Below are 22,802 nucleotides of genomic sequence, written 5' to 3'. Positions count from 1 at the left end.
TACCTCTATAATATATAATAACATTACATGTATTTCATGTCGCCTCCAAACAATATGCTTTCTTGAGTTTTAAGACAGGCACGTGAAAGGTCAATGAACAGCATTCATGAATTACGCATGGCACAAAACAGACACTGTTCATTCAAAAGAATCTGCTTGGCGAGAATTAATAAACATGTAGGCTAACATACCGTGGATGTAATATGAAGCAAGCTATGGTAGTGAAAATAAATTAAGATGAATAAAGGGCGTTCAAAATAGATTAAACCTAGATCATTTCTGGTACATGCACGCAGCTTTATACATATCAACGTTTCTACTATCGCGTCTGTTAAAGTAACTGTTTCTGTTAAGATTTTCAGCTCTGTTAAGACTTTACCTTCCCTGAGGTGGTCTGATCGGTGCTGTGAGGACGTTCCCATTGGCTACAGCTTGTAGGTATTATGGCCAATCAGGAACGTCAACATTGGGAAAACACATGCAGAATATCCCTGCTACGCTTATGTGCGGAACTCACTTGTGTAGGCTTTCGAGTGAATAAAAGCTAGAAACCCTCTTCATTTCCCAAAGAAAATGTAACCTGTTTAAACTGGAATGCCGTCCCCCATTGAAATTCACTCCCTGGATCAGTCCCCCAACATGAGGTGTTGATTCATTTTCTATAATGGCAGCGCTAACAATTGTGCAGGTGGAAATCACAGGTTAATATTAATGAGCTGTACTGAGCCATCCTAATTTGCTGCTATATTATGCTATGAGATGCAGTATACTATACTGTACTGTATTATACTAGGCTATATCTCATCTTAGAAGGGGGATGGGACAAAACTAAGTACAGTACTGTGTTAGTCTTGACCATCCTAACTCACTGTGTGAATTTGTTAAAATATCTGAAAACGTCCCCCTGAAACTGAAACAATATCATCCTCTGATGCTGAGCAGGAAAACAAGGTGTGTAAATGTTTATATGTGTTCCAGTTTACGTGAACATGATATGAGCGGAGCATAAGGGAAGATAAAGTACTTTATGGTACTGTAGGAGCTAAACCCATACAATGATAGCTTAGTTAGCTTACTAGTGACACCAAACTAGCCTAGTTAGAAATGTTTTACATTTTATCTGTCTGGTATTCCTACAAACAGTGACAACACCCGAGGCAAGTGTTATAATAAATCCAACTTTTTCTGCTCATGTCATACATTGACGTGCACTAAAATTACTGAAAGAATTGAGTTTCACTTTGTAGTGTATTTTTGTAGGTTTGATAGGTTTTGAAAGGAACGTGAAAGTAAAGTAATTAGTAATCTGATCACTTTTTACATGCAGTAATAACTAATGTAATCAGATTACAATTTTACAGTAGTAATTGGTCATCTGTAGTGGATTACTTTTTGGAGTAATTTCCCCAACACTGAATGTAGTACACTAGAGTACACTAGATTATAAACTGCTCTAGTGCTAAAGTATAGTTTGGCCCTATCACACACCAGAGTTGAGATCTGTGTGCTTTATTATGTTGCTAAATTGTTCATGTATATAGTGTGAGCTAAATTCTGTAATAGTTGTAATATTACAGAGAAACCACAAAGACATAAAGCATAAACTCCTCTGTTCTAAACGAGTCTGATAGCTTAAAGTTAAGGGCTTACCTTTGACTTTTACAAAGCACCGACACTGGCGACTCCACCAATTACTCACATCCTTACTATAGAAACAATACCGTATTAGAATGAGTGCATTAATATAAACCTGTGATTTGCAGATGCATTACTGTCAGACTTGTCTTTACAGAAAACTAATCAACATCTTCTGACCAATCAGAAGCCTTAACAAAATGAATCAACACTTGGATTGTGCATGTGGATAACTGTTTAATTAGAAGCTGTAACTCCCACAAATCTGGCAAATGAATGCAAATGTTGTATTATTTATACTGTTCACAAAGTAGACAAAGTGGATGCAGTTCTGTTTGACATTAATTACAGAATCATAATATAATGATTTTCCACAGTTACATAATGAATAGAATTTTCAGATTTAACATAGCAGTGTGTCCTGGTTAATCGGATAACTTGAGCCAGGAAAAAACAAACAAACAAACAAGAACATTAATACATTTTTGCATTAATACAGCTGGCGAACAAAAAAAAAAAATCCGAACATGGGCCGGAACATTATTTCTTCGTTATGACATTAAATCTGTTGGATGCTTGTTTAAATGTGAATGAGGAGAATTTTGGGAGGGAAGGTGGAACCGAACATTTCAGCTAAATAAATATCTTTTTCACACCCTCGTGTTATGTAGAACGGTATAATAAACACACTGCACGTTTTAACACAATACGGACACAATATACAGAATAATAATTATATACGGTTAAAATGAGACCAAATACAATCAGCGTGGAGTAAAGGAAAAACTGTAAAAGCTTGGAAACTCAATTCACCCTTCCACATGTCTAAAATATTAACAAGTACAATACAAGAACCAACAAACCCATGTTCATTAATCAGGTCTGCCTGAGTTCTGCTTCTGAACAGCATCAGTAGACAAGATGCTGATCTGAGATCAGTTCTCCAGTTTCTCTTATCATGGATTATGTTTGGAGCTGATCCTAGATCAGTAATAAAAGGCCCACTCGTACTCACAGTTTGCACATCAGTGGCTGTCCTAAACGGAATTATCAGCCATGTCTGATGGGAGCTCTTGGTGAAATCTGGGTTGTGTGAATGCAAAATTCATACAGTCACATCACCTAGGAACCAGAACCACCCGGTTTGCACTGTCCTCCTTGGATATCCGGGTGTTTTCTAAAGCTGTACCTGACATTTCGGAATACAGACAGTAATAGCTTGGAATCTTAACATCTCACAATCACAAGCAAGCTAGTCAGATAGAACTTTAAAATTTAAATGCCTCAACATGACGAAACACCCTTAAAGATCTGACTGTCCACAATGGATCACTTATAATAAGGCATGTGCCGATAATCATTTATACTATATTTTATATATATATATATATATATATATATATATATATATATATATATATATATATACACACACACATACACACACACACACACACACACACACACACACTATTTTGGTTTCTACTCCACACTAGGCGATGATACGATAAAAATACTGTATCACAATACTTGAAGACATTTCTACGATACATTATCAATACAAAAACAGTCATGTTACATAAAGCAGTTCGTTTCATCTCATCACACTCCAAAGCTGAGGTCTGTGCATTTAAGCATGTTGGAAGAGTCCATGTATAGAGTGGTAGCAGCTACAGACAGTTGTTCCTTCACCAGCCTTAACGGATCTAACTGTCCAATTGGGATCTACATACTTAGAAATAAAGGTTCCTTAGATAGTTAGGGGTTCTTAGCTTCCTAAAAAGGTTGTACTTCAGATAAACCACTTCCTAATCAGTTTTGTAGTAGGGTTCTGCACACAAAGCCCATAAAGGTTCTATAATTTGTAAAAGCATAATGAAAAAAATTATTATTATTATTATTATTTTTTACAAAAAGTTTTACAGAATCAAGCTAAATCTTCTCTACCTTCTTTACCCCACTCCACTTCTACACTTTAAGGGTCACTGGATAATGAAGGGTTCTTTGCTTCCTAAAAAGATAGACAAACCAGGTCATTATCTAATAGTGTGATACAAATTTCATTATATGATTTAAAGCTCTACATGACATGGTGAAAAAGCTAAATTGTTCCACCTCTATCCTCTTAGAAACAAAATGGTTCTTTAAGGCTTCTTTCGATAGTTAAGAGTTATTGATTTCCTAAAGTGCTTCAACTTAGAGTCCTTTTTTTTAAAGAGAAACTCTCTACATGCATGGAACCATCAAGGGTTTCCCCACAGGGTTGTAAAGAGTGTAGTGTAGGTGGAAACCATTAATTAAACCATTTATTTAAAGGAAACCCCTGTTGGTTCTACATGAAACTGAGACAGTCAAAGGACCCTTAAGGGTTCTACATTTTCACAATAGAAATTTCCTTATTTGTTTTAAAGCTGTACATTACATGGCACTAACTAAACCATTCCTCCTCTACTTGGAAGCTGCTCTAAAAGGGAAACCCTCTGTTATAGGGTTTTACATGGAATCATCAACCCCAGAGGGTCAACCGAAGAACCTTTAAGGCTGCTAAATCTTCTAAGCGTGTACTTAGGAACCTTACCTAAAGGGAAATCCATCCTATTTAGAGGTCAGGATACAAAATTTCTGGGTAAATGTCTTGGAGAACCCAATCCATACAGTTTACCAGATGATTTAGGAAATCTAATGATATTGAGGACATTCTAATCCATGATAGCTGTCGCTGTTGTTGTTTTTATTACTGTTACACAAAAATTGAACATCGACACATGCCTGTTTGTGCTCCATTTTTAAATGTGACATCACTCTTGATTTAAGGGATGCAACGTCTCTCCTGGGTGTGTGTGTAAAATAATGGCACCCCTATGTTCAAGGCAATAAAATGCCGAAAAGGTACCTTTCACTTTCACCTCAACTTTCACACCAGAGATGTAAAACTGTGAAACACGGACGTGTGAAGTAAGATTCCCATATTCCACACTTCCAGAGATGTTTCACGATCACCGTCACCAGAGCTGGTTATTTATTTTTCTGCTCTCAAGCACGCAAGCTGTAGACTTCGCCCTGGTTTGTCTACTGGCAATAAAACCTGTTTGTGGAGGGTGAAGCGTATGAGTCAACTCTCAATGAACAAACAAGAGCTGATCATCAGCAATGAACTGCAGGCCAGCGACTGATGAAATATACATATGTAGATATATGAATGAATACTGCTTTAAACCAGTAGCATTATATCTTATCCATATAAGAGAAGTAAGCATCCAAACTTCTAGCATTCAGAAAGCTTTGGATTACTAATTTGCCTGACTTCCTCACCATTGGCTTTTCTGCAGAAACGATATTCCGAGTCCAAGCAGACTTTACATTCACACTAGAAAGTGAAAAGTCACTTGTATCCCTTGTAGTTTGCTTGTGGGCATGGCTTTTCAGCATTTTTGATATCTATACAGTTTATATAATGCACTAATCAGTGTGAAAATCCAAAATTGGTAGAGTTACGTTAAATACTCTGCTGCATACCAGCTTTGTTATAGGATTAGATTAGCAAAGTATGCTACCTGTACTAGCCAAGTACACTCACCAGAGGCAACAACGATCTCTGTTACTTCCTTCCAAACTGTATTTTTCTTCGTAACGTCTCTATACACATTAATGAGAGGTCATAATGTATATCTGGATAAAATGAAACGGCAGTTATACGTTTTGTAGTTCAAACAGTAAATAGGAACTAACTGTAGGTAGGAACTAAATTTGTGAGTGTGGAACTGAAGAAACACCGGACCATGCTCACCGTAGGGTCGGTCTGAGGAATCATTCGAGCTGGTAGTTTACGTTTGTCGCTTGTTTAACATGTTATACCTAATTTGTGTAGAATTGAGAAAATCTCGATTGGAATGTCGCTTCTAAATGTTGTTTGCTAGTGTGAACGTGAGGGTAACTACTCTCTTGCTCTTCTATTCACAGCTCCTTGTGAATAAAATTCAAGATTCCCTTTGATAAGAATCAACAAAACATAAAATAACGTCCTACAATCACCACAACCATTGATTTCAAACAGTTTGTTTATAGTTATCACTAAATATTTTTTAAAGCTTTTTAATTTTTTTCATATCTCAGGAATATACTGTATAGGGATTTGTTTTAGAGCAAGCACACAAATTGCTGATTAATGCAGGCTCTATTTTTTTAACGGCATTTACACCCTTACGTCGCCCACCACCGCTACACGGTTATAAAGCGCCGTTAATTATTTAGTTTGCAAAGCGTAATAGAAGAGCCGCTGGAAAAGATCCAGAATGCTGGATACACGGCTTCGGAGAAAGGAAAGACGAAGGTGTGGATGGGGTACGCACGGTCCTGTACGTTGTAGAAGATAGCAGTACTGTTATCGCAGTCCAGCAGGACGCCTACGCGGCTCGGGTTCGGGTTGGCCAGCACCTTCTCGCTGCTGTTGTGCCATGCTGAAAGCTTGATGTTAAACCACTCGATGCACCAGGACTGGGCGTTACGGCCCAGGCGGCTGGAAGGACCTTTGCGATCGATGGAGGCATATGCCAGACCCAAGCCGCAGAAGTTATTGCTGCTCATTTTGACCTCCCAGTAATGGCGGCCGCGAGAAAAGCCCTGACCGCAGAGCACCTGCAAGGAAAAAAAACAGGAAGTGACGTATATAAAGTACGCGTTATGGACATTCTATCTAATAACTTGATCAGAGTCAGCTGTTAATTGTTATAATGATAATGAGTATTTACTGATCACATATACATTACAGCAATACTGAAATTCTTTTCTTCGCATATCCCAGCATGTTAGGAGGTTGGGGTCAGAGCACAGGGTCTGCCGTGATACAGCACCCCTGGAGGGTTAGGGTACCTAATCCTAACCCAACAGTGGCAGTTTGGCAGTGCTGGGGCTTGAACCCCCGACCGTCCGATCAATAACCAAGAGCCTTAACTGCCAAGCCACCGTCAAGTGATGTTACAGTTTAATACCTGTGAGCACACGGTGAAGCGAGGAGGGATGTCTGGATACGGAGACGGCTCGTCCGATACGGACGCCTTGGTGTTGTTCTCAGAGAGCGCCACTCGTTTATGCGCTGTCCGGAAGTCAAAGGTGAGCGTGGCGGCATCTGGATTAACACACACACGAGCTTTAATTCGTACACATCTGTATTTGATCAGAAAAAAACAAACACAGGTGAATTATTTCGTTCTGAGTCACTCACACTTCAACAGTTCGCTTCTCGTAGCAGCGCCGATGGTTGCTGAACTCATATCGACTGGAGCTAGAGACAAAAAACATGTTAATCAAAAAATATACATCCAAATAAACGACTCAATGAAAGCGATCAAAATTCATTTTGACAAAAAATTTCTGACATAAAAAAGCAGAACTTAATGATACACTGCACTTTATCGTTTTTTTTATCAGTACAACTCACACAGTCACATGAGTCACATGACCAATCACATGACTAAAGAAGAGTAACCTTCAGTCTTTCCAATACAGCTTTGGAAAAGAAACTCGTATATGCTCAAGATTTGGATGAGCATAACAGAGTTTGCATTTTTTTTTAAATGGTTCATTTTATTTTGTTAAATTTATTTTTAAATGGTTCCTTCAAGTTTCATTAAGAAAATGACAGTGAAATTTAGTGAAATTTTATCATAGATTCAGAACCATAGCACTGGTTATGTCTGAAACCATGTAATCTAAGTATACTACAGCTGTAGTACACTAGGATTTGTGCTCTTAGCGGCCGCAGCCTGCTCTACGTAGGGTTCTTTGACGTCTCAGGTTTTTTTTCTCCTAATTGCAGAGTGTAGTTTCTTGGTTGTCTGTTTGCCTGTTAACTGTACGCAACATGAGCACTCTTGTTCCTACCTGCAACAAAAGGTCTTGTATTCAGATTATCCAGAAATTCCATGCTCTTGGACAATGCCGGATTCATTCCTTTGCCAGGACCTTTTCTCCCTTCGGGACAGAAAAAACCCCCAGAGAACACAAACACATGAACACAACACAATCATGAGCTCATTACTCATCAATTAATCAATTAATCAACCAATCAACCAATAAATCAATCAATGTATTTCCTGCCTTCTGTCCCCCTTTTAATGTTGCTCCTTTCATTCATTCTTTCTTTCTGTTCCTCTTTTTTTACCTTCATTCTTTCTTTTTTTATGTTACTAAAACTTTCATTTTCTCTCTACCTTTTTCTTTTTTCCTTCTTACATTTTGTTTCTTCTTTAATTCCATGGATGTGAACCTCAAGGCATCAGGGGTCTAAACACTGTTACTGGAACCCTCATTCATTCATTCATTCTTTTTCTTCCTTCCTTCCCTCCCTTCTGTTTTTTTTTCTTGTTTTTTTGTTTCTTCCCATATTTTCTTAAATTCCTCACCTCTCTTTCTTTTTTCTATACTCTCTTTTCATGTTCCTATTTCTTTCTATCTTTCTAGTACTTTTCTTTTTGTTTGTTTCTCCCCATTATTTCCTTCTGTTCCTCTTTTTTCTTCTCTTCAATTCCTCTTCTTTCTTTCTTTGGACATGAAACCAATATCAAATCTCCCCTTCATCTCTAAGATTTTAGAAAAGGTTGTAGCAAAGCAGTTATGCTCGTACTTAGATAGGAATAACATTCATGAAATGTATCAGTCAGGGTTTAGACCTCATCATAGCACAGAGACAGCATTAGTTAAAGTAGTAAATGACCTTCTACTGACCTACGATCAGGGTTGTGTCTCTCTGCTTGTGTTACTCGACCTTAGTGCAGCTTTTGATACTATAGATCACACTATTCTCCTTGATAGATTAGAAAATGTTGTTGGTATTAAGGGAACAGTCCTCTCCTGGCTCAGGTCTTATCTGACCGATCGTTATCAGTTCGTAGATGTAAATGGTGAATTCTCCATGCGTACTGAGGTTACTTTTGGAGTTCCACAGGGTTCTGTTTTAGGCCCACTGCTCTTTACTTTATATATGCTACCCCTAGGTCAAATTATTCGTAAACATGGAATTAGCTTCCACTGTTATGCTGATGATACACAGTTGTATGTTTCAGCGAAGCCAGAGGACAGACAGAAGCTTAGTAAAGCTGAGGATTGTGTAAAGGACATTAGACATTGGATGTTAACTAACTTCCTTCTACTTAATTCTGATAAAACAGAAATACTTTTATTAGGCCCACGTGTAGCTAGAAGTAATCTTTCTGATCACATGGTTACTCTGGATGGTCTTTCTGTTTCATCATGTGCAGCAGTTAAAGACCTTGGAGTGATTATTGACTCCAGCCTATCATTTGATGCTCATGTAGATAATATTACTAGGATAGCCTTCTTTCATCTCAGAAATATTTCTAAAATAAGAAACATATTGTCACTACATGATGCGGAAATACTAGTTCATGCATTCGTCACCTCTAGATTAGATTACTGTAATGCCTTACTGTCTGGATGTTCCAGTAGGAATATAAATAAGCTCCAGTTAGTCCAGAATGCAGCTGCTAGAGTCCTAACTAGAACTAGAAGGTACGACCATATCACACCGATATTATCAATACTGCATTGGCTCCCAGTAAAATCTCGCATTAACTATAAAATACTTTTATTAACCTATAAAGCACTAAATGGTCTCGCGCCACAATATCTAAGCGACCTTTTGGTTTTATATGATCCGCCACGCCTACTTAGATCAAAAGATGCAGGCTATTTGACGGTACCTTGAATAGTGAAGGCTACAGCAGGGGGAAGAGCTTTCTCTTATAGAGCCCCACAGTTATGGAACAGTCTTCCTATTAGTGTTCGGGACTCAGACACAGTCTCAGTGTTTAAGTCTAGGCTTAAAACGTATTTGTTTACTCAAGCCTACCCTGAATAGATTCTGTTCTACTACTTCGCAGTCATAATAATCTTTTTTCTCCCTCTCTCCTTTCGCCGAGCCCCACATGAATTTATGGAGATACTAGAGATCCAGATCCTTTCTGCCTCTGGATGGAGCTCAAATCTTCTCTAATTCCAGACTGCTGGGACTACGGCTGCTCCTAAGGCCATACAGACTTCATATAAATCCATAATGAACTTTTTCACACTATCTGTTGTTACCCAGATGAGGATGGGTTCCCTTCTGAGTCGGGTTCCTCTCAAGGTTTCTTCCTCTTAAAACATCTTAGGGAGTTTTTCCTTGCCACCATCGCCACTCAGTGGCTTGCTCAGTTGGGATAAATTCGCACCTTTCATATCTGTATACCATGTTGATATTTCTGTAAAGCTGCTTTGAGACAATGTCTATTGTAAAAAGCGCTATACAAATAAAATAAAATTAAAAAAATTGAAAAATTGAAACCCAATCCTAATGTATGATTTTGCTCAAATGTAAAAATCTCCTGCTTCTAATCAAAGAAGCATTGATGGTGATTAAAAGCAAGAACATTGCTGATGGATGTGTTTTTCTAATCGAGGATTTGGATTTATTGCTCTTTTGGAATCATGCTAAAACTTTCTGCAGAGATGGGTGGATCATCTGGGGTGGGGGTTGTGCTTTAACAAACCAGTGCAGCTTTATTTTAAAATATGTCTCGGACTCACTGGAACAAACAAAATTCAGTACTTTTACAATTCTGTGCTTTTTTTAACGATGACTTTTGTTCATAGTATTTGAGTTTTTCCTCCTACTTGGACTTACTTTCTGTTTTGTGATCTTTGTGCTCTTTGTGATCTTTGTGATCTCGGTTCTCCCTTTTGTCTCCTTTAAAACAGATGTTAAAAGATCTGAACAACACACTGCAGAAAGTTTTGCTCTGTAGGATCAATGTGTTCTTAAATTTTTAAGGAAGCCTGAACAATGCAGGATGATTGTCCTCTTCGTCTTACTCGGCTGAGGTTTCCTCCTCGCTCCTCCAGGACCACCCTTGGGCTGAAATCCGGAGTTCGGGGTTTGGGGGTCTTCACTCGGGGTAGAACCTTGAGTCCGGTGTGGATAAAAACAATACATTTATCATAAATGTGGTGTTTTACCTACATGCTGGTATCCGGTGATAAGAAATAAATTAGAAATTTATTTGAAATAAATTAGCGGTAAAAGTTCCACACGTGAGATGGTGTGTCCACCCCTCACATGTTGGTCACATGGAGTTCAGTAAACATTAACAGAGAGTATTAAACAGTGGCTGGAAATTCTCATTGCTTCATGACTTAAAAATAAACCTCTTCTTCCTCCTCATTTGCCCTTGGGAGCATTTAGCCCCGCCCACTCACATTTTCAATCATCTGCATATTATGCAAAACCTAGTCCTAGGATATTTGTCTTATCTTTACAAAATTGGTGTCAAACCACTGGGTTGAATCTGAAAAGTATTAGTGGCCAAAAACATGTTTAACAATATGGCCGCCACATTTCACTAATTAATTTACTCAACCCTGCTGTATCTCATGATGTAATGGATACGTTTGCATGAAACGTAAATGGATGGTTCAGGACAAAATTTGGAATGATATCTGCAAACACTGGGGTCTGGTTATGGATGGGGGCAGGGCTACTTTCAAATAGATACCGCAGGAACCATAAGTCTGAAAGCATTTCATTTCAAGCTCCACGCATGCACTTATGCAATTACAGAACAATTCTGAAATTTTGAGCTGAAATTAGGTGTACTCCATTATTGTGCTAATCTGTAAGTAGATTTCTAGTGACAGCTAGTTTACTTAAAACAAGGTTGGCCTGTCAGCTTTCAGCATTGAGCTACTGTCACAAAACTTGAATAGTACGTTAATCTCTATTTATAGTGTTCTATTTAATTTAGACAGAACTGGCCACAATGGGCGCTATTTGCGACGAGTGCTTGGATCCCACGGATTGCTGCTTGCCGCTATATTTATAATTGCTATTACTGTGATTATTATTTATCGTAACGCTCACCAGTTTCCCTCGGGTTTGGCAGATTAACCGAAGCTCCAGCAGCACCTAAAACACACCAAAACACTAAGATAAAACCATGGCCTTGAAATATTGAATTTTTTAAAAGTAGCTTCTTAAGAAAGACAGTTTGATTCCTTCACCTCCGATTATATCAGTATTCAACAATACTTTTCATGAGGGAGAGGAACCTACAGTGAGATCATCAGGATCAGCCATGATTATGTTAGTCTAATCATTAACCACCACCTTTAATGGAGATTTCATCAAATCAGATTTTTACCGATTTTGTTTTTCTGTGTTTCACGTTTCTGTGTTTCACTTTTCTGTGTTTCACTTTTCTGTGTTTCACTTTTCTGTGTTTCACTCGTCTCACCTTCACCAGGAACCGGCTTTACCAAATCTGTAAAGCATTTCAATGTCAGAGCTCTATGCATGCACTTACATGCAATTACAGAACAATACAAATAACAAACACACACAACTTTCCTTAAACACACACACACCTGGTTTGAGGAGGGAAATCCTGTTGTCCACGGGCTCACGCAGAATTTTATTAATCTGCTCCTTCAGGCCAATGATGCTGGAGTGGTATGCGATGACACGCTTGGAGTCCAGGTTGATTCGTGGGGAGTAAGGGTCAAAGTTCACCACAGAGGGCATTTCCACAGACGCCTACAGCAAAGATGGGCAATCATATTTCCGAAAGATTTGCTTTTCTTATAATCCAGCTATTTCATGTTGACGGCTTCCGTGTCTGACCTTCCCGTCTTTGACATCAGTTGCATCACCAAACAAAAAATAAAAATGCAAAAGCCGTGCAATTTACATATTTGCATATGCATATACACCCAACGAATGATAAACAGATCGTTTTTCTCTCCGTGACTGTTAGCTGCTGATCACCCCAAAGTGACTCTAAGTACATGAATTATTATAATCTCCATATTAACCATATTATCACAATTACCTGCTCATAGTTCACCTTCTCACATACAGTATAGAAGGACTACCCTTTCATAATTATACATTTACAACTAACCTTAACCTCACCTGGTCAGAATTACCTATCCAACAGTCTTAATTAACATAATCACTTGGTCAGAATTATATTGTCTCTTCATAGATACAAAAATTATATGATTATTTATCATTAATCATAATTAACTAGCTAGTTATATTTACCATAATTACCCAGTCAAAATTACCCAAAGCTCATCTGGTCATAGTTACCAGAGTTACCATATTTAATAACCTAAAGTTTAATTAACATTATTTCAATAGTTATCCAGTCAGAATTTCACCATCATATTTACTCCAAAACTCAGTTGCTCATAATTACCTGTTATTAGGTAGTGGTTCATGATTACATTTACATTTATTCAGTCAGCAGACGCTTTTATCCAAAGCGACTTACAAATGAGGAAATACAAGCAAAGCGATATATATCAAACGGAGAACAATACAAGTAGTGCAACCATACAAGATCTTTTAACTGAGTTCTAGAGAAGCAAAGTGCGCAGAGTAGAGATGTAAGGCCAGAGTAAGTGAAGAATTGTATTTATTTATTTTTTATATAAAAGGGGGGAGGGGCAAGTTATGGGTTAGCTAAGTGTTCACGAAAGAGGTGGGTCTTTAGCTGTTTTTTTTCTATCTATATAAAATTATCTATCTATCTATCTATCTATCTATATATATATATATATATATATATATATATATATATATATATATATATATATATATATATATAAATACTTCTTCTTGTTTTAATTACCATAATTAAATGGTCATAACGGCCATTACTGTAATTAACTGGTTATAAAGACCCGGTCATAATTAGCCACAGCTCAACTGGTCATAAGTAGTGTAATTAACTAGTTATAATGACCCATTTGTGTAATTAACTGGTTATAATGTCCCATTACTGTAAATAACAGACTATAATGACCAGCTAGTTACACACAGCTCACCTGGTCATAATTACTGTAATTAACTGGTTAAAATTACCTGCTTTTGGCTCATCTGGTGATTATTACCTGCTTATAGCCACCTAGTCAACTTTTCCCAGAATTCCCTTGGTCAGTGTTCCCAGGTGCTCACCTGTAAGAAGTCCAGAGAGTGGGATTTGGCCAGCAGGTTGTTGATCTCAGCTCTGGTGGAGCTCATCTTGTCGATATTCTGGTTGAATTTCTTCATGAGGGCGTTGAGCTTGGTGATGCCGCTCTCCAGGTCTTTATCTAGACTGTCCAAGGCCTCTCGCTCATCCCTCTGCAACATCTCCCGAATCTGTTGATACTCCGCCTCCAGAGCGCGCTTACGCACCACCGCCATTTCCTGCAGGGGAATGCAACATCAGTCAGCGACAGGAAAACACACGCAACCAGCCGAACATGCAACTTGTTCTGGATGCTTCCTGTGACGCTTTATAATCACAAACAATTTGTAGAAGTCGTGTGATCACCTTCATGCAATCAACATTAAGCCCCGCCCCTCACTGGTTACTATTTCTACATCAGACATTTTTGTGCCTAGCATATCAACTATTGTAATTAAAATTTCTAATTATGGGACATACCTTAAAGATTAATGCTACATTCATAACAGTACAATCTCTTGGCAGTGTAACACTAAAACGATATAACAAAATCATGTGGATGATGTGGATATATTCCAGCATGGCAGGGAGGGAAATGTAGAATGATATACATTTTAATGTGAGACACTGCACAGTTTTCCCTGAATTTGTTTTAACCCAAATTAATTCATTAGAATAAACAAAAACCCTAACATTTTCACTGTATTACTAGATTTTTTTGAGTTCGGTGTCTGATTTGCACGATTTCTCTCATTCTATTTGATTTTTTTTTTTTTATCTGATCAATTTAACTGAGCTTATTTTAGTCCGCTGTAAATGGCAGTAAGCTGAAGAAGATTAACAACTACAGAGGCTGAGTGGAACGCAACACAAGGAAGATTTTGATTGGGCTGTTTGAACTGACGTTTGTGTATTAGTTGTGATGAATACACAATCACCCTGGGCCTGTACATTGATGATTCTGAAGTGGCTAACCCTTTAGGAAATCTAAAAGAAATTAGATCATCAGATGTGTGATCTTTACAAATAGACAAATGGGTCACTGCAAATAGAGATCAACGCTAAGCTCCATTCAGCTTGCTCTTTTGTGCAACACTGCAACAAAAGTATGTACACACTTCTTCGCGATTTAGCCTCTCTCGAATAGCATCGGGTCTACACTGAGTAGCTTGGTAAAACTGTTAAAGGAACAGTGCTCTGTGTCAGCAGATAACCTTGGTGCCCACTCTCTTGCAGGATTTTATGAGAGCTCCAAGAGGTATGAACTGGTGCACTTCAACTCAGAGAGAGAGAGAGAGAGAGAGAGATACACACAAAACAAGCAGGTGCAAGAATCTTTGCAGGATCCAAATTTGGGTAGAAACATAGGTGTGAGACGACAATGCCCACTCATAACAAATTTGGAGCATTTTCTTCTCATTGGTAATTATCTCCCTGAAATACTGCATGATGTTTTAGAGGGAATAGTCCCAGTAGAGATGTCTCTTTGAATCAAAGTCCTGGTGGCAAAGAAATAGAATTATATGATTTGAAAGGGCTGCTCCACCAAGAGCACACTTGGGGGGAAATGGCCATGACAACCGGTGTCTAATTAGGCTTTTACCTTGGCTTATTGGCCATTACATTGTTCTGGGTGACAACACATGGGAAATACTCATGCTCCTCAAAGACATTGTTGAATTAATTATGGCACCTCAATTTACTGGCAACCTGGCAATTATTGGCAACCTTCCCTGATTTTAAACTACGACCAAAACACCACTACATTGAACACATGGAACTAATTATGGTACATGGTCCACTTACTGAAGTCTGGACAATGCGCTTTGAAGGAACACGAAGCTTATAAGCGATACCCAAGAACTTCAAGAATGTTGCCGCGACACCTGCAGTGAAACACCAGAGGGCTCTTAGCCATCAGCTAGACTGCAGTTCTTTTTATAAGCTGGCTGTGGCTAAGAAAAATCCCCCAGGTCCTGCACATTCTTAGCATTTTCCAGCATCTTCTGCATATTTGACCCCTTTCCAACAGTGACTATATGATGCTGAGATCCATCTTTTCACACTGAGGACAACTGAGGGACTTGTACACAACTATTACAAAAGGTGCAAACAGTCACTGATGCTCAAGAAGGCAACACGATACATTAAGAGCAAGGGGGGTGTAAACTTTTGGATCATCTGTATAAATTATTATTTTGTTTAAATCTTATTTTTCATTTAGCACTGCCCTTCAGAACCTATATAAGATATTTACATGTTTAACAGAAGACAAAATAATAACAGTTTACACAACAATCATCCCGTTCAAAAGTTTACACCCCCCTGGCTCTTAATGTATCGTGTTCCCTTCTTGAGAATCAATGAATGTTTGCACCTTTGTGTGAAAAGATGGACCTCAACATCATATAGCCAATGTTGGAAAAGGGGCAAATATGCGGAAGAAAAAAATAAATTATCACAAAACAAACACTGTCGTTGATCATCCAGGTAACAACGCACAGTATTAAGAATAAAGCATATGTAAACTTTTGAACTGGTTCATTTCTGTAAATTCAGTTATTATTGTGTATTGTGGACTATATGTAAACATCTGTTATGCGAAATAGCTTATTCAGGGCAGCACTAAATAAAAAAACCTCATTTTATGATGCCTCTTTTTTTATGTTATTCACATTTTACAGATTCTATAAGGCGTATGTAAACTTATGACCTCATCTGTATATTATATAAGAAAATAACATTTCAGGGATATACGACATGGTGTGAGGGTGAAGTGAGCAGCTATGTGCATACCTACATAGGAATAGCATTCATGAAATTTATCAGTCAGGATTTAGGCCTCATCGGAGCACAGAGACAGCACTGGTTAAAGTGGTAAATGACCTACTAGTGGCCTTGGATCATTGTGTTGCTTGACCTTAGTGCTGCTTTTAACACCATTAATCATTCTATTCTCCTTGTTGTTGGCATTAAGGGAACGGCCCTCTCCTGACTCAGGTCTTATTTGACTTATCGTTATCGGTTTGTTGATGTAAATGGTGACTTCTCTATGCATACTGAGGTAAAGTTTGGTGTTCCGCAAGGTTCTGTTTTAGGCCTACTACTCTTTTCTTTATATAAGCTACCTCTGGGTCAAATTATCCTTAAACATGGAATTAGCTTCCACTGTTATACTGATGACACACAGCTGTATGTTTCAGCAAAGGCAGATGAACGACATTAAACGACAATGACATTAGTCACTGGATGCTTATTAACTTCCTTTTACCTTCTCTTAATTCTGACAAGACAGAAGTACTTGTACTAGGACCACATGCAGCTAGAAGTAAGCCTTCTGATCACATAGTCACTCTGGACTGCCTTTCAGTTTCATCATGTACAGCAGTAAAAGTCATTGGAGTGATTATTGACCTGTCTTTCATTTGACACTCATGTAGATAGTATTACAAGGATAGCCTTCTTTCATCTCAGAAATATTGATAAGATAAGAAATATAATGTCACTACATGATGTAGAAATATTAGTTCATGCTTTCATCACCTCTTGGTTTGATTATTCTAATGCCTTACTGTCTGGTTGTTCCAGTAGGAGCATAAACAAGCTCCAGTTAGTCCAGAATGCAGCTGCAAGAGTCCTAACTAGAACCAGAAGATATGACCAGGCATATATGGCCATATGATATGATGATGCATCGGCTCCCAGTAAAATTTTGCATTAATCATAAAATACTACTATTGACCAATAAAGCACTGAATGGTCTTGCGCCACAGTACGTGAGTGAACTTTTGGTCTTTTACGATCAGCCACACCTACTTCAATCAAAAGGTGCAGGCTATTTGTTGGTACCTTGAACAGTGAATGCTACAGCAGGGGGAAGATCTTTCTCTTACAAAGCCCCACAGTTATGGAACAGCCTTCCAATTAGTGTTCGGGACTCAGACACAGTCTCAGTGTTTAAGTCCAGGCTGAAAAAAAGGCTTTTTGTGAAGTTTTTTTTCTTAGGTAAGGGAGTAGCACTAGAGGGCTCACGGGCATAGAGTGTTGTGGTGAACTGGGATGTTTGGATGCTAAAGGCCCCCCCGCCTGATGATGGAGTGGCTGGCTGCCTTATGCCCCAGGGTGCCTCATGTCTGTGTTACCTTCTGGCTCTCCCTTAGTTATTCTGTCATAGCTAGTATTGCCGGAGTCCCTGCTTGCACTCACGCAAAGTACGCTGTCCTTAACCATTATGGGACAATTGAATAGACGCAATTTTTGGTTATTAAATATATTATTACAAATATTTCCTGTGTTGGCTAGGGGCTACAACAATAAAAAGGCATAAAGGAGCAAAGTGTCAAGAGTAAAGCTTGTCCTTGGTTACTGTTGCTAAGCTATGATTGGTTAGTCATTGTTTAGGGGAAAGAGCCTTCTCATTCCTCCTGTTTGTTGCAATGTGACATTTCGTCACAGAAAATCAACAATTGCTCAACAATTCTCCCTCTCTCTCTCTCTCTCTCTCTCTCTCACACACACACACACACACACACACACACACTAGGAGGATAAGTAATAAACAGGGAACACCCACTAATAATACCACTGATATATGAGTGAGTAAATATGAGCTTTGTACAAAACATACAGAACGTTTCACACACACAAACACACACACACTGACCTTGAGCTTAGCTTGCTGCTCCCTCATCTGCGTTATGACCAGCTGGTTCTTTTCCGTTTTCCCGTCCAGAATGTTCAGCTTGTCCCGCAGTTCAGACTGTTCAAACCAACACAAACAAAATTCACACGGTGACAACACTACAGATTCAAATCAAGATATGATGAGCCAAACTCCACCCCGCAACTCAGCTAATCTGTTTATACTGCACTGATGTGTTTACTGATTCTGGTGTTATCAGTCTCGTTATTCCTGTCAACAATCTCAAAGAATCGGGTTTCCCTGTTAGCTCCTAAAAACGTCTTTTCTCGGTCACGTTTCAGTTTCCAATGATGTCAGACTAAAGTAGTAAAGTGCCGCTGCATCTCTCTCTTTAGACAGGGCTAAATCTCACCAAACCACTATCAGCAGACCGTCGAACGGCATTGTGGGTAATGTAGGAAACGTCAGAATTTCCTAACAAAAAAATCAACCGTGGATATAGTTGATGATTGCATGCTATTTAGAAGGCTTTATATACAAATCGATCAGGGTGGAGTTTTAAGACTTAGTCATTCATTTTTTTTTTAAATTTGACACGGCACCTCTATCTTCATGCGCTGTTCATTGGGAGTGGAGAATCCACACTCCTTGTGACTCTGCTGCAAACAGCTGCTGCAGATGCTCCTCTCGTGGCGTGCGCAGTAGAACTCCATCAGCTTCCCATGCTCAGGACACAGCCGTTCCGCGAGGTCGGCAAGCGGCTCACACAGCTCGTGCGCACGGAACAGCGGGTTCTCCAGGTGAGGGCGCACGTGCTCTGCGCAGAACGATGTGATGCAAGTCAGACACGTTTTCACTGCCTTGGCCTCGCTGCACATGTCGCACATGATGGGCTTGGGCTCGTAACGTGGCGAGCGTGGCACACCAGCAGCACCGAAGCCAGCATCTGGACCTCCGTCTAACCCTGCTCCAGTACCAGCTTTGGCCCTGAAGGTGTCGACCACCGCACTGAGCACCGTGTTCTTCTTCAGATCTGGCTTGGTGAGGTAGTGTGCACGGCAGTGCGGGCAGTAGTAGGAGCTTGCACTGTTCCACGTCTCTTCGAGACACCCGCGGCAGAAGCTGTGACCACAGTTCAGACTCACCGGCTCATCAAAAGGACACAAGCAGATGCTGCAGGTCAGATCATCCTCGAGGCTCAGCAGAGCCACACTGTCTGTCACTTCTGCCATGATGAAGGATGTGAGAGATGCTCGAGCCTGCAGGAGAAATGCAGAAATTAAACTTAAGTCAGAAGCTGAAACGTAAACAGCACAGAGACTGAAACCAAAATACACTCGTAAAAAAGCTGGCTTTGCATTCTTGTTCTGGATGAAACGAAATACAACGTTTCGTTAAGAAAGTTCAAGTTCATTAGAAAATCATCACTGCATGAATTGAGATGTTTTCTACGTTCAAGAGAAACACCTAGAAAAAAACTAGTAAATCTAATCCAATCGAATAGAACGCATCACACACAATATTATAAGAACAAATGGAGATGGTAAAACTTATAAGAAATATCTTTCAGGAATATTTTGTTATTAATATGAACAAAATTTTGCAGTTAATTCACCATGAGCCTGGATTTAAACTATTTTTTTGTTTTAACTCCTAATATTATCCACATATAATAGAAATACAATATGAGTATAGTATAAAAAGAAACAACTTCTTTTCTATTTTCATACCGCAAATGTGAAGATTTAAGTCAATATTGAACATTGTGCTCTGCTCCTGTAATGTACAGCAAGGCTGTAAATGAACATACAGTCCCCTCTGAAACTATTGGAACAGCAAGGCCTATTCATGTGTTTGTGCTATACACCAAAGACATTTGGGTTTGAGATCAAAGGATGGAGATGAGACAAGAGTTCAGGAATTCAGCTTTTATTTCCTGTTATTTACATCTATATCTAGATGTGTTGAACAACTTAGAACATGGCACCTTTTGGTTGACGGACCACCCAATTTTTAGGTAAGCAAATGTATTGGAACAGAAAGTCTTAAACGTAAATAACACTTAATATTTAGTTACATATCCCTTGCTTGCAATAACTGCCACTATATTGTTGGTTTCTTCTTTTGTGTTGCTTTTCCAGGATTTTACCGCAGCCTCTTTTGGTTGTTGTTGGTTTCGGGGAGTTTCTCCCTTCAGTCTCGTCTTCAGGAGGTGAAATGCTGCTCAACTGGGTTAAAGGCTAGTGACTGGTTTGGCCAGTCTAAAACCTTCCACTTTTTTGCATCTTGAGGTATGGCCTCTATATTTCTGCATTTTTAAATGTCTATAAGTCTTTTGTATACGGTGGATTGTAATACCTTCACCCCTGCCCTGTGGAAGTTGTTGAAGATGTCACTAGCTGTTGTTTTTGGCTCTGATAGATTGTCTCTCTTTTCTCAGCTTCATAATGGCTTGTTTCCCTCCCATAGACAGCTCTCTGGTCTACATGTTGGTTTATCCTTTTTTAACAACATATACAGTGTCCACAGGTGAAACCCAGGGCTTGAGAGAAACCCGAGAGTAGATATTCAGAGCCATTCATTATTTAAACAATCAATCAAGCAGAACACACCTGGATAATAAGAAACACCTGTCAGTTACATGATACAGTATTTTTTATAACTTGGAAAAAATGATGGGTTCAAACAAAATGTGCCATGTTCTAATTTACGGGACTTCTGGTTGTCTAATCTTCATCTTTTGACCTCAACCCCAAATGTCTTCCGTGTATAACAAAAACAAATAAAACTGGCCTTGCTGTTCCAACAGGGGACAGTATATAAGATCAGGCTTGAAAAAATAAGCCAAAATGTCGTGTGAATAAAACAGAAATCAGATAAAAAACAGAGGTAAAAGTGTACAAGCACAACTGCATGAGTAAGTAAAGAAATGAATGTGTGTTTAAAGACTCGCCTAAATTCTCTGAATTCAAAACGAAATTTGAGGAAGTGAGCCGAATGACGGCGCGTATTTCTAATAAAATTAACCTCTATGTTCCTCTAATCATTTATAAAGAGAGTAAGACTAACATATTAGGTGTAAACGCTGAAATGTTCAGCTTTACTTACAGAATTTACAGCTTAATGAAGATCTTCGGTACAGCGCAGTGAACTCCAAACACAGCGTCGCCTTTAGGTTTCGTTTCCTCACTTCTGGAGCGCACGAATCACAATGACCGTAAATACGCATTATGAGCGCACACGTGATTCTCTAAAACCAGAAAAGCAGAAGATCCAACAGCCTTCTTTTGCAATGCGTCAGCACACAGAGGTGCGGATCTCAGTAGTTTCGGAGGAGGGTTTTGAGCGTATATATGCAGTTTTACGGTGAACACAGGGGGCAGACATTATGTTACATGCACACTTTCTTATTCATCACTTTCTTATCGTCTTCCTAGACTGGAATGTTCACTTTTTAGAAGTTTGTCTAACCAGAGCAGTCCATTTTTTTATGTAAACATGATAGAATCAACAAAACAATGAGAATATCAATTCTGTAATTTACAGCTAGATAAAATGGATGATTTGTTAATGATCTCTACTTTATTATATAGATAGATAGATAGATTGTTGGATGGATAGACGGATAGATAGATGGATGGATGGATGGATAGACAGATAGATAGAAAGAAAACAGCACTGAAGGATCTGAGGCCTTCTTTAGTTTTACACTTTATTTTGGTTACAACGCTAAAGAAAACATCACAATGAGCTTTTTTTTAAACAGACGAGATTTGATTGGTATCCAAAAATATTTGAGATAGAAAATTACTCATTACATGTTACTGTGATATTCTTTATATTAGCTATAACTGCAGAAGATTCCTTTATTTTGTCACATATACATTACAGCACAGTGAAATTCTTTTCTCCGCATATCCCAGCATGTCAGGAAGTTGGGGTCAGAGCGCAGGGTCAACCATGATACAGTAGCCCTGGAGCAGAGAGGGTCAAGCTCCTTGATCAAGGGCCCAACAGTGGCAGCTTGGCAGTGCTGGGGCTTGAACCACTGACCTTCCGATCAGTAACCCAGAAAAATCAACACAAATCACGGGTGTCAAACATATCGAAGGGTGTAGTCCGGCCCACCCAGTGAACATAGGATCTGTGATTTATGTAAACTAAAATGGTCTAAGTCAAACTGAATTAATCAAAAATAATATTTAAAAAAGAGCTCTGTTATTCCATCAAGTGGCAAAATAGAGCAATAAACTCAGCATAAACTCTGACAAAATGTGCTAATGATGTACTTCTTTATTTAACAAGCTAAACATTTAAGGAAGTATCCACATCTCTTACAACTTTTTTATATAAAATATTATTTCATACAAATAAATTTGTATTCAATAAATCCATTTGTGCATTTGGAAAATAGATTTTTTAAAATTCTTTTTGGACTAATTATAACTGAGCTAATTATAATAAAATACCTAAAATGAGTTTGTCTTCAGCAAAATAAAAAGTGTGTGTGTGTGTGT

The 22,802-nt window shown here is 38.7% G+C and overlaps 1 protein-coding gene across 4 annotated transcripts; it reads right to left on the bottom strand.

Annotated features, from left to right (window-relative positions):
* Positions 1 to 3,068: 3,068 nt before the first annotated feature.
* trim25 (tripartite motif containing 25) lies at positions 3,069 to 21,481 on the bottom strand. 4 transcript variants are annotated; one of them, XM_053637637.1, is made up of 13 exons: positions 21,394 to 21,481; positions 18,888 to 19,544; positions 18,307 to 18,402; positions 13,649 to 13,882; positions 12,052 to 12,220; positions 11,829 to 11,948; positions 11,549 to 11,593; positions 10,504 to 10,593; positions 10,316 to 10,378; positions 7,516 to 7,605; positions 6,857 to 6,916; positions 6,624 to 6,760; positions 3,069 to 6,270 (listed from the first exon to the last, which is right to left on the bottom strand). In XM_053637637.1, the coding sequence occupies exons 2-13, from the start codon at positions 19,515 to 19,517 to the stop codon at positions 5,875 to 5,877; spliced, it is 2,130 nt and encodes a 709-aa protein (XP_053493612.1). In that variant the 5' UTR covers positions 19,518 to 19,544; positions 21,394 to 21,481; the 3' UTR covers positions 3,069 to 5,874. The 4 variants fall into 4 exon arrangements, with proteins under 4 accessions (XP_053493612.1, XP_053493614.1, XP_053493613.1 ...); XM_053637639.1 differs by having other exon boundaries at positions 11,922 to 11,948; XM_053637638.1 differs by lacking the exon at positions 10,316 to 10,378.
* Between the last annotated feature and the right edge of the window lie 1,321 nt (positions 21,482 to 22,802).

The sequence above is a fragment of the Ictalurus furcatus genome, chromosome 12 (genome assembly GCF_023375685.1).
Source record: "Ictalurus furcatus strain D&B chromosome 12, Billie_1.0, whole genome shotgun sequence".
Taxonomy (NCBI): domain Eukaryota; kingdom Metazoa; phylum Chordata; class Actinopteri; order Siluriformes; family Ictaluridae; genus Ictalurus; species Ictalurus furcatus.
This window is presented reverse-complemented; position numbering and strand designations above follow the sequence as displayed.